General features: G+C 37.4%; 1 protein-coding gene across 4 annotated transcripts in view; it reads left to right on the top strand.

The window, feature by feature from the left end:
- Positions 1-13387, top strand: part of LOC149820804 (uncharacterized) — a 63253-nt gene that overhangs the window by 32072 nt on the left and 17794 nt on the right. For 3 of the 4 annotated variants that reach the window (XR_016426550.1, XM_089982890.1, XM_089982889.1), the window contains exon 4: positions 3314-3451. The exons of the other annotated variant lie outside the window; for it this stretch is intronic. Coding sequence is in view for 2 of the 3 variants with exons in the window: in XM_089982890.1 (XP_089839016.1) it covers positions 3314-3451 (138 nt within the window). In the remaining variant the exon portion in view is untranslated. The remainder of the gene's footprint in view (positions 1-3313; positions 3452-13387) is intronic. 4 annotated transcript variants of the gene reach the window in all.

Below are 13387 nucleotides of genomic sequence, written 5' to 3'. Positions count from 1 at the left end.
TATGTGCATTAGAAAAATACTCCGAAGTACAAACCAGAAGGTCATCCAAAATTTCTAGACCTCTTAGAAAATTTGTGTCCTACGAATCTTTTTCACCCGCATATAAGGCAGTTATTGCATTAATACAATCATATGTAGAACCGTCATCCTATTCACAAGCCAAAAACCATACAAAATAGGTAAAAGCCATGAAGCAAGAATTGAAAGCATTAGAAAAGGCTAACACTTGGACTATTTAAGATATTCCTCTAGGAAATATACCTATAGGTTGTCGATGAATTTACAAAGTTAAAACCAAGAGTAATGGAACTCTTGAAAGGTATAAAGCCAAATTAGTGGTAAGGGGTATGCTTAAGAGTATGACATCAATTACGAAGAAACTTTTGCTACCACTATTAGGACATTAATAACTTTAGCCTCTATTAGAAAATAACTCATATTTCAAATGGATGTTTAAAATGCTTTTCTCAATGAAAATCTAGTTGAAGAAGTTTATATGGAAGCCCCACCTGGTATTAGTATCCCTAAGGGTAAAGCTTTTCATTTAGAAAAAGCTCTTTACGGACTTAAAAAGGCACTAAAAGTCTGGTATGACAAGTTTAGTCATGTTATGCTTGATATTGATTTTTGATCTTGTTTTACTGACACTGCTTTGTTTATTAAAAATTCTAATGCAAGGATTATTGTTCTTCTTCTCTATGTGGTTGACATGATCATCACCAGAGACGACAAACATGGAGTTGAAAACATTAAAAAGCTTCTTAAAACTCATTTTGAAATGACTGATTTAGGTTTATTGAGATATTTTTTAAGAATTGAAGTTGCTTATTCTCCTTGTGGGTATTTATTATCTTAATCTAAATTTGCTTTTGATATTTTTTTTAGGTCTAAAATTACAAATGATAAGAAAATTGACACTTCAGAAGTTGTCAACGTCAAAATGAGAATCGATGATGGAGAACCTCTTCATGGTACCACTCCTTACAGATAGTTCATTGAAGCACTCTCCTATCTTTCCATTACTAGACTTAATATAGTACACGTTGAACACACAACTAGCCAGTTTCAACACACTCCCATTTCTGTTCATATGGGAGCAATTTTGCATATTATTAGATACCTAAAGTCCTCCATTTCACGAGGTCTCTTCTTGTCTGCTTCATCTTCATTAGATTTAATTGCTTATACTGATGTTGACTGGGGAGGTGATCCTAATAACAGACACTCAACCACTGTTTTTTGTGTTTTGTTAGGAGAATCTCTGATTTCGTGGGGATGCAAAAAGTAGGAGAAGGTCTCGCTTTCGTCCACCAAAGCTGAAAATCGAGCCATGGTCATCACAATAATGGAAGTAGTTTGACTCTGACGTTTGCTAGCTGACATGGGAGTTGAAGCGACACAAGCTTCACGCATGTACTGTGACAACAAAAATGCGATCTATATTGCCAGCAACCGAACATTTCATGAACGCACCAAACATATTGAAATGGACTGTCACTATGTTAGAGAGGAATATCTACATGAAACCATTGATCTGCCATATGTTATATCATAATATTAACTAGCAGACTTCTTCATCAAACCTCTCGTTGTTCCTAGATATCATTTCCTCTTAAACAAACTTTTGCTCATTGTACCGTAAGTTTGAGGGAGTGTTAAAAATACAAAATGTGTAATATAATAATAATATAATATAATATATATATATATTTTCTTTCTTTTCTTTATTCTTTTTCTTTTTTTTATCTAGTTCATTTTGAAATAGTTAGTCAAAATCTAATTAGATCTTGACTAATAATATAGTCGTTGGACCTAGTCCATCCAACGGCTATAAATAGAGCTGTTGGACTAGGTCCAACGACTCTTAGGAAGAGCTCTCTATGGGCTCTTCCCTCTCCTCTTCTTTCTTGTATAAATAAGGGTGACTCTCTCATTTGTAAAACAAGGATTCTTAAGCATTTCTCATAAGAAATAAAAGTTTATTATTTTTATATTGTGTTTATGTCGGTTTAGTAAGCAACGAAGTAGTGATGGGAGTGTAGTGAAGCTTGGTGAGCAAGAAATACCGGTGAATGATTATTTCAAATATTTGGGATCCATCATTCAAAAGTATGGAGAAATTGATGGAGATGTAAATCATAGGATAAAGGTTGGGTGGATGAAATGGAAAAGTGCAACTGGAGTGTTGTGCGATCGTAGAATGCCATTGCGGTTGAAGGGAAAGTTTTATAGGACGACTATTAGACCCACTTTACTATATGGTACGGAATGTTGGGCTGCCAAAAGACATCATATTCAAAAAATGAGTGTATCTGAGATGCGGATGCTTAGATGGATGTGTGGAAATACAATAAAAGATAAGATTCGGAATGAGGAGATACGTAAGAAGGTAGGTGTTGCACCCATTGAAAATAAGATGCGAGAGAATCGTTTACGGTGGTTTGGACATATTCGGCGAAGGCCTAATGATGCTCCAGTTAGAAGGTTGGAGAAATGGGAAAATATATTAGTTAAAAGAGGTCGGGGTAGGCCTAGGAAGACTTGGATGGAGATGATAGGAAAGGATATGAATGCTTTGAACCTCACCGAGGACATGGCATTGGATAGAAATGATTGGAGGAAAAGGATTCATGTGGAAGACCCGAAATGAATTTCTTTTTTGGTTCATATCGCTGACCCCAATTGTTTTGGGATGAAGGCGTAGTTGTTGTTGTTGTTGTTGTTGTTGTTCTTCCATTTATACGCTTTTGTGGGGTTGTGCTTGTAGTGTCATTACAACATTTGCCGCAGCCATGGTTCTTCATTGATCATTTGTTTACTGAAAATATTATATGCAAAAATTTATTTCATGTAGTTGGGGAGTATTGAAATATCTTATCGATTCATTCTTATGGGTCATATGGCATTGGTTCCTAAAGAACAGAATTGCCTTGTCGTCGTCCAAGTAAAATTTGCATTATTGTCTTGGAATATATGTTTGTTTCATGTATTTTGCCCATCGTTCATGACACTTGATATTGTTATAATGTCCAGCATGTATCAGAATTTTTGGTGGTCCACCTAACACCCAGAGTTCTAGCATTAAATCTCTAGGGACGATAAATTCAAAGCATCCTTCTTTCTAACTCAATATTTGATTCCCTTGTCATGGCCTATGGTCTTTTTACTTTCTTCATGTGTGACTGCTGTTTTCAGCAAAAACTTTGGAAGACAGAACACATGGTGTGTGCTGTTTGGTATCATCATTAGTGAACTCATTTGTATTTCATTTATGACCTGGAACTTGGGAGCTTATGATGTGGTGCTTAACTAGAGTTATTCCGAAGGCTTCCATTACAAATGAATACTATCGTTGGAGAGATTATAGAAGCTAATAGCAGTGAATGGATGAGATCATACATTACATCAGGATGTAGGCATCATCACAGAGACATACAGAACATAAACAAGTGTAAGGAATGCTGTTTGATTCTTTATGATCTATTTTTTGTTTCACAATTGTGTTCACGTGCTTCTACATGATAAGAATATTCTTTAAAACATTTTTGTTATTTTATTTCTTGATTACTTTTTGGGTTTTAAGGATGTATCAGTTATCTATACCCTTCATTGCTAATTAGCAAAAGTTGGAACTGAGATAAGAAATGGAATAATTCATGCGATCTCTGGCTGGCGGTCTACAATGTGCAGATTACTTAAACATGTTCTATATGTGTTATGCTGATGGCTATTTCTTTCACATTACATCCATCTTGCATTATATGCAACTTTCTTTTCGAACCAATAAAAATAAATTTGAAGGCAACAAAACAACTAGGTCCTGTTTGGATGCATCTATGTTTGCTGTTTATAAACAGTAAAATAAATAGTATTTGATGTCCATCTACACTCGTTATCTACTTTGTAATCATAACGCATAACTGCATCCTAGCCTGTACTTTAGTATTTAAGTGAAGCCATGTCAAAGAAATGAGCAGCCAACTTTTTCTTTGATGCTCTGATAGGAAGCTTCCACTTGTGGAAGGCCTTGGCTTCACCCTGATTCTAAAGCAATAGTTTTTAAACACTCTTTGTTGATAACCACTTTCACCACTTGCAAGCTGAATCAACTCTGTAAGCCATCTGTTTCTTCATTGATTGGGCCTTCCCCAGTCAATGTCAAGTGCCTTCATCCTCTTGAAAAACAGAATTTTGTCCTCTGTCCATGGATGGATAGAGAAACAAGGTAGTCTTTCCTAGAAGTTTACTAGCCCTATATACTGGCTCGTACAAGTTCCCACCTTTTAGGAGCTCAGTAGTCTTGCAGCTAACAAAGATCAGAAACATCTATGCTGCCTGTCACATGCTAATAACACCATATGCATGTGGTTGATGTACTGGCGCTCGTGTCAATATTATTTTCGCTGCCTCCAATGAATATATATATATATATATATATATATATATATATATATATATGCTTGTGAAAATGTCTATGAAGAGACAATACGCATACAAGCATAAATACTTTATAAAAGAAGTGCACGAAGACACTCTCACAACACTTGAACAAAATACGCAAAAAGCGTAAAAGTAGCAAACATGCAATAGTGCATGTATTTCATAAAAAAGAGCAAATGCTTGAGACTCTCAAGCTTAGGAAAAACAAGGGGGAACACCCCTATTTATACAAGAACCAAGAGGTGCAAAGGGGGGGGGGAGGGCTCCCAAAGGAGTCGTTGGGGAGCCCCCAACGGTCACATTTGTGACCGTTGGGGCCCCCCCAACGACTCTATTGGGGGACCCCCAATGCACCTTTTATGAAAAGAAAGAAAAAAATAAAAAATAAAAAATAAAAAAGAAATACAAGAAAATAAAAAAGAAAATTACAACATATTCCAAATGGAATATGCGCAAAATAGGGAATTACAAGAATACCCTTTTCGGGTAAGAAAAGAAAATATGTATATAAATATATATGTTTATATATATAGAGATACATATACATATAATATGTATATGTATATGTATCTCTATGTATATAAATATATATATTTATACTTACAAAAGGTTTTTGGAGATACATTTTAACACCCCCCCTCAAACTTACAGTGCGATAACCGCAAGTTTGTCAAGAAGGAAATGAAATCTGGGCGAACATAGTGCTTTTGTGAAGAAGTCTGCAAGTTGATACTCAGACGTCACGTATGGTAGATCAATGACCTTCTTCAAGGATTCTTCTCTGACATAATGGCAATCCATCTCTATATGCTTTGTTCGCTCGTGAAAAGTGTGGTTCTTGGCAATATAGATTGCACTTTTATTGTCACAGCACAACTTTGTTGGTTCTCTGATAAACACTCCCATATCTTCCAAAAGGTGTCGAATCCAAACAATTTTCATGGTGGTAGATGCCATGACTCTATATTCGGCTTCAGTGGATAACAGAGAGACCTTCTGTTGCTTTTTACATCGCCATGAGATCAAAGACTCACCTAAGAAAACACAAAAGCCAGTGGTGGAGTGACGGTTACTGGGGTCGCCTCCCCAATCTGAGTCAGTATAAGAAAGTAATTTTAATTCAGAAGAAGAAGATAGAAATACTCCCTTATTCACTGTTCCCTTCAAATATCTGATGATGCGAAGGACAACACTCATATGAACGGTTGTAGGAGCGTGCTGAAACTGACTGGCGATGTGTATGGCATGTGACAAGTCGGGTCGAGTAATGCTAAGGTACATTTAAGATCCTACCAACTGTCTGTAAGGAGTAGGATTGGTTAAAGGAACACCGTCGTCAATCTTCGTTTTTGATCCCACGACTTCAGGAGTTTTGCATATTTTGTCATCAGAAATTTCAGATCTGTCAATAATCTCACAAGCAAGTTTAGACTGAGATAGGAAATAACCACGTTGCGAATAGGCAACCTCAATTCCAATAAAATATGTCAAAAAACCCAAGTCTGACATCTCAAATTTTAAAGTCAAGATAGACTTAATACCCTTGACTCCTTGAACATCATCACCTCTAATTAGCATGTCATCAACATAGAGTAATAGTATCACAATCCCTGCATTAGATTTTCTAGTAAATAGAGCAGTGTCAGTATAACATGAGGAAAAACCATTTTCCAGCATTACACTGGTAAACCTGTCATACCAGGCTTTGGGGGCCTGTTTCAAACTATAGAGGGCCTTTCGAAGACGAAAAAATTTATCTTTAGGAATCTTCATGCCTGGTGGAGCATCCATATATACTTCTTCGTTAAGATCACCATTTAAAAAAGCATTTTCACATCCATTTGAAAAATGTTCCAATTTTTAATAGATGCATTAGTAATAAGACATCTAACTGTAACCATTCGGGCTACAGGAGCAAAAGTTTCTTCATAATCAATTCCATACTCTTGCCCATACCCTTTTGCAACTAAGCGAGCTTTATACCTTTCCAGAGATCCGTCGCTCTTAGTTTTAACCTTAAAAACCCATCGACAACCTATAGTTTTCTTTCCTATGGGTAGAGTTTGGAAATCCCAAGTTTCAGCCTTTTTAAGGGCATTAAGTTCATTTTGTATAGCTTTTTGCCATTCTATACATTTTTTAGCTTCTTCAAAATTCCTTGGTTCAAAATAAGAGTGAATGACACTAAGACAAGCCCTATATCGGGGTGAGAAAAAATCAAAAGAAACAAAACGATTTGGAGGTCTCCTATTCCTTTCAGATCTTCGGTGACCGAGAGTAGGAACAAACTCACTATATTGGTCAATAGCACTTCTAAAGGTGTCTTGGTTTCTACGAGAGTAGGTTATTGAATCACTTGAAATTCTACTTTCTTGTTCATTGAGTGAGTTATGTTCACCAACATCACCATCATTTTCCTCATCATGATTTGATGATACATCATCATCACTAGATATATCATCATTACTAGACAATAAGTCAAATAGGAAGGAATAATCAAAATTTTCTTGTTGAGAAACATTTTTTTCAAAGCCACTTTCATTTTCTAAAAAAGTTACATTCCTAGAGACATATAACTTATCATCTCGAAGATCATAACAACGAAACCCTTTTTGAATTTCGGAATATCCAAGAAAAGCACAAGGAATAGCCTTGGGAGAGAGTTTGTCATTCTTATCCGTAAGTATAAAACACTTACACCAAAAAACTCGTAACCTACTATAATCAGGTTCAAGCTTATATAAAATCCCAAAAGGGGATATTTTTCCTAATATCCTAGATTGTAAGCGATTTATCAGATAAACAGAAGCAAGAGCTGCTTCTGCCCAAAAGTTTTTAGGAATGTTTTGAGAAATAAGAAGGGTCCTAGTGGTCTCAATGATGTGCCTATGTTTTCTTTCGGCCAACCCATTCTGTTGAGGAGTTTTAGGACAAGACCTTTGGTGGACAATTCCACGATCCTCAAGATATATTTTAAATTGATTGGAGAGATATTCTCCTCCAGAATCACTTCTAAATATCTTTATATTATTGTTGAATTGATTCTTGATCATTGAATGGAAGGTTTTAAAACACGAAAAAACTTCATGTTTGAACTTAAGAAAATAGATCCACGAATATCTGGAAAAATCATCCACAAAAATGACATAATAAGAAAAGCCTCCTTTTGAAGTAACAGGTGCGGGTCCCCAAACATCCGAATGAACAATTTCAAAAGTTTTAGAAGAGAACATAGTCCTTTGCTCAAAAGGTAAACTTTGCATTTTTCCGAGAATACAATTGTTGAGAATAGGTGGTTTTAAGTTTAAGTCTTTTTATATTAGAGGTTATTTGAAATTTTGTTTTCATAATGGGCTTAGATGTAATTATTCTTTTTAGCCTCTCTCTATTTAACATAGAGAGAAGCCCTAATAACAGAGTTAACGAGTTTTCTATTGTGCAACCGACTTTCTCTCTCTCTCTCTACACAGGTGGCTGTGCATCGCATCTTCATTCTACATGGTATCAGAGCCCTCGATCTCGGGAGCGTGATCAATAGGGACTGATCTTCACCAACAAAAAAAAAACACGACTTCTTGAAATCAGGTTTGCTGTTGTTTGTTGTGGAAGATCTGATAACAGATCTGGGATGTTACCTAGATCTGTCGTCCGATCTAAGGAGCAGATGTGGAGCCGTAACCCTTGAGCTCCTCAGTTTGGAGTTTTTTTTTCTCTGCTGTGATCTTTTGTTGCCGAGTTCTGTTCCTGCCGTGATGTGATTTTTGTTTGTTGCCGAGTTGTGTTCCTGCTGTTTGGGAGCAACAGAAATTTTCTGTGCTGTTGCGTGCCTGCCGTGATTTCCTGCTGTTTGGGAGCAACTGAAATTTTCTTTCCTGTGCTGATTGTGTGTGATCAAGATTCATTTAATGTGTTGTTGCGTGTGATCGAGATATGATTGATCTGTTTAACTGTGCCTTGAAGACTTATTGGCTGTCGTGCCTTATATGTTTGGAGAACAACAGTTGGTCGTGATGTGTTTGGGCGCAACAATGGTCGTGATTCCTGGACTTTAGTTGGTTGGTTTATTTCAGAATATGGATTTCAGCAGTCGTGATTTTCGTGATTTCCTGTTGTGTCGAGTTTTTTTTCGTGCTATGAAAGAAGCATGATAGTCTAAGTTATCCGCGTGATTCCCTGCTGTGTTGGAAAATTTCCCTGTTTGTGGGCTGCTGTTTTTTTTTCGTGGAAACAGCAGGTGTGATTCCCTGCTGTGTTGGAAAATTCTACTTGAGCACTTGCTGTTCAAGTGAGGTAATCTGATTTTTTAATTACATCTTCAGTATGGCTGAAACTTCGAAATGTGATTCCAAAATGGAACATATTGGGGAGTATAAGGCTTTTGCCAACCCCTTCTCGTACGGCTCTTCCGTAAGGTTGAATGAAACCAACTATGCCAGGTGGTCCAGAACTTTTATGATGCCGGTATCTGGACATCGTCGAAAACATATTTTGTTGGAAGACGAACCCACTGAAAAATTGGGAAAATATGTTACTTGGGATGAAGATAATGACATAGTTATGTCATGGATCATGAATAATGTCGAAACCCATATTGCAGATGGTTTAATTTACTATAATAAAGCCAAACAGATGTGGGACAATCTTCGTGATACGTATTCACAAGAGACTAATGTGAGTCGTATCCTGCAAGTCGAACAGGAGATATATAATTTACAGCAGGGAGATCAGACCTTGGCCCAGTACTATGCCTCTGTCAAAGCTGCGTTTGAAAGACTGAATGCTCACAGGCCTCTTTGTTGCTCGAAGCAAAAGGATCATCAAGAACAAACCATGGTTGCTCGCTTTCTTACAGGTCTCTCTTCCGATTTTTCTATTGCAAAAGTTCAAATGTTGACTGGATCAGATGTTCCTACTCTTGCTGATGCATACAATCGTCTGAGTAGACTTGCGATCTCTCTTCCACAATCTCAGCCTGTGACTCAATCATCTGCTCTAGTTGTCTCATCTGGTTATGGGCGTGGAAATATTCAGAATATCAGAGGACGAGGTCGTGGACAAGGTATTGGAGGCAGAGGAAAGCTTCAATGTACATTCTGTGGAAAATCTGGACATTTAGAAGATCGTTGCTGGGATAAGCATGGCCGGCCAACCTCTTCTTCATCAAAGTCATATGCTCCTAAAGCAAATGTTACTACTCACGAGGCAACAAAGGTACAAGAAAATATCTTCGCAAGTGACAATAGTATCACTCTCAGTCGTGCTGAATATGATGAGCTGATAGCTCTTCGTCCTTTGAGTTCCACCCCTCCTGTAGATGGTGTTGCCTATTCAACCGGAAATCATCTTCATCCGACTGACAGTAAGTGGATTATTGACTCTGGTGCATCCAGACATTTATGTGGGAATTCAAGTGTTTTTTCAGATATAAAGGATATTAATGCTCATCGAGGAGTCTCACTAGCCGATGGGAGTTCCTCCCCGGTTGTTGGTCAGGGAAATATTTCTATATCCTCCTCATTACAGTTGAAAAATGTTCTTCATGCTCTAAACTTTTCTCAAAGTTTACTCTTTGTTAGTTGCCTTATAAGAGAACAAAACTGTAGAGTAATATTTGATCCGATGGGTTGTCATTTTCAAGATTTGCTGACGGGAAAGAAGATTGGTGGAGGCTATGAAGAAAATGGAGTTTACTACCTACATCATCCAATGGGTAATGTTCATGCTGCAGTGGAACACTCATTCAGTCCGGTTCAGTGGCATCGTCGTCTTGGTCATCCTTCATTGTCAAAGCTTCGTTCGGTCTTTCCTCAAATTCTTTCCACCATTTTTGATAAAAGAACGATCTGAAGTTCCAAGTATTATCAAATCCTTAATTCTTGAAATAAAAACTTAGTTTGAATCTATTGTCAAGATTGTTCGCACTGATAATGCTCTCGAGTTTAAATCAAAAGGTATGTTACAATTTTACCAAGATCATGGCATCCAACCCCAAACTTCCTGTGCCTATTCATATCAACAAAATGGGGTGGCTGAGCGAAAACATCGGCACCTGCTTGATGTTGCCAGGACCATTATGATTCAATCCAATGTTCCTGCGTTATACTGGGGTGATGCGATTACCACTGCTTGCTATCTGATCAACCGCATGCCTTCGTCTTCTGTGGGTGATCTAATTCCATTACATATCCTAAAACCCAATACCCCACTCTTCTCCTCGCCCAAAATATTTGGATGTGTTTGTTTTGTACACAAATTTGGCCCTGACCGTGATAAATTAGCTGCTCAAGCTACAAAATGCATATTTATAGGTTATCCCAAAAACCAAAAGGGATATCGATGTTATGATCCTATTTCTCGCCGAGAGTATGTCAGTGCGGATGTATCTTTCTTGGAATCTACTCCATATTACTCTAGTACCCGTTCCCTGCTGCAGGATGATCCAGCTGAGTCTTTTCCATTACCTATACCCCCTTTTCCTTTGGAATCCGTGCCCTCATTACCGAACCAAACTTCATCCTCTTCCAGATTTCATAATCCTCCATTGGTATATATGCGTAGAGCTCCACCTCCACAAGTGCCTTCATCTTCTTCTTCCCCTGAGGTAAGTTCTACTGACAATAGTGATCTTCATGATGATGATAACAAGCCTATTGCTCTACGAAAGGGGACACGACAATGTACCTTATATTCCATATCTCATTTTGTCTCCGATGCCAGAATTGGAAATCAGATGAAGTCTTTTATTTCAGCCTTATCTGCTGAAACTATTCCTCTGAACTATCAACAGACAGAGCTTGATAATCGCTGGAAGCTGGCTATGTAAGAAGAAATGGATGCTTTAGTATCTCAGCATACATGGGATCTAGTTGATTCCCCGGCAGATGCTGACATTGTTGGATGTAAATGAGTATATACAATAAAGTACAAATCTGATGGTTCTATTGAAAGGTACAAGGTCAGATTAGTAGCGAAAGGGTATACTCAGACATATGGTATTGACTTCTTTGAAACCTTTTCTCTTGTTGCACGGATGAGTACCATTCGTCTTGTTCTCTCAGTAGTTGTTCAACATGGTTAGAGCTTGTGCCAATTAGATGTGAAAAATGCATTTCTATATGGGGATCTATCTGAGACCGTTTACATGCAAAAGTTGTTTGAAGTGATGTCATGCTTTGGCTTTAATAGGTCAGCGGCAGATCATACTCTATTTATCAAGAAAACTAACTCAGACATAGTTGTTATGGTGGTATATGTGGATGACATCTGTAAAAGTATCTCCACTAAGATACTAAGATCAAGACCTTAATATTCTTGATAATAAACCCACCACAAATGGACAATAAGAACACTTTAGAACACTTGTGCACAAAGGCACAACTCACAAATAACTCACAAATGCACAAAGGCATAAAAAACAATGGAATCAATTTATTGAGCACTTGGGCTTTCACTCAAAGCCATGAGAAATACAAAGGGGTGAGACCCCTATTTATAACAACACACAAGGAGCCTTGGAGGGGCTCCACTCATAGACGTTGGAGCCCCTCCAACGGTCACAAATGTGACCGTTGGAGAGGGCCCAACGTCTATGTTAGTGGGCCCCCTAAGGTACCTTATGGTACTTTACATAAAAGAAAATAAAAATAAAAGAAAAAGAAAACTAAAAATAAATTACAATCACATTCATAAATTGAATGTGCGTAAAATAGAGGAAAAGACTAATATACCCCTATGGCTAAACAAATAGAAATGTATATTTTATATATATAATAAGTAGATACATATATATATATTAATATATGTATATGTATTACCTTATATATATAAAATATATATATATATATATATATATTACATTGAATGATTAGGTATATAATTTAACACCCCCCCTCAAACTTAGGGCAGGATGACCGAGAGTTTGCTAAGAAGAAAGTTGAAACGCGGAGCACACAAGGCTTTAGTGAAGAAGTCCGCCAATTGATATTCGGACGTGACATATGGAAGGTCAATGATCCCTTTGAGGTATGCCTCCCGAACGTAGTGACAATCCATCTCTATGTGTTTGGTCCGCTCATGAAAAGTGTGATTTTTAGCAATATAAATCGCACTTTTGTTGTCACAGCAAAGCTTGGTAGGCCCTTCAATAGTGATCCCCTTGTCTTCCAACAACTGATGAATCCAAACAATTTCCATGGTAGTAGTTGCCATGGCACGATATTCCGCCTCAGTTGATGATAGAGACACCTTTTGTTGCTTCTTGCATATCCATGAGATTAATGAGTCTCCTAAGAAAACACGAAAACCAGTGGTGGAGTGACGGTTATTTGGGTCACCTCCCCAATCAGAGTCAGTATAAGCAATCAATCTTAACTCAGAAGAGGAAGACAAAAAAACTTCCTTATTAATAGTGTGCTTTAGGTATCTTACGACACGTAAGATAGCACTCATGTGAACAGAAGTTGGTGAATGCTGAAACTGACTTGCCGTATGCACTGCATGTGAGATATCTGGTCTGGTGATACTTAGTTACATCAACGATCCTACTAGTTGCCTGTAAAGAGTAGGATCGGAGAGAGGAACACCATCATCAATCTTCATTTTAGCTCCTACTATAGCAGGAGTTTCACAAATTTTATCATCTGTAATACCTGACCTGTCAATAATCTCAGATGCAAGCTTAGTTTGAGACAAAAAATATCCTCTAAGAGAGTATGCTACTTCAATACCCAAAAAATAAGTTAAGAAGCCTAAGTCAGACATTTCAAACCTATCCTTTAAAATGGATTTTATGCTTTTAATCCCTTTAGAATCACTCTCAGTTATAAGCATGTCATCCACATAAAGTAGCAAAATAACAATCCCTGCATGAGATTTTCTAACAAACAAAGCAGTATCAGTAAAGCAGGATGAAAAACCATTTTCTAACATGACGGAGTTAAACCTATCA

Source organism: Nuphar pumila, chromosome 12 (genome assembly GCF_984573655.1).
Source record: "Nuphar pumila chromosome 12, dmNupPumi1.hap1.1, whole genome shotgun sequence".
Classification (NCBI taxonomy): Eukaryota; Viridiplantae; Streptophyta; class Magnoliopsida; order Nymphaeales; family Nymphaeaceae; genus Nuphar; species Nuphar pumila.
Note: the sequence above shows the minus strand (reverse complement) of the source record. Positions and strands in the feature narration are given on the sequence as shown.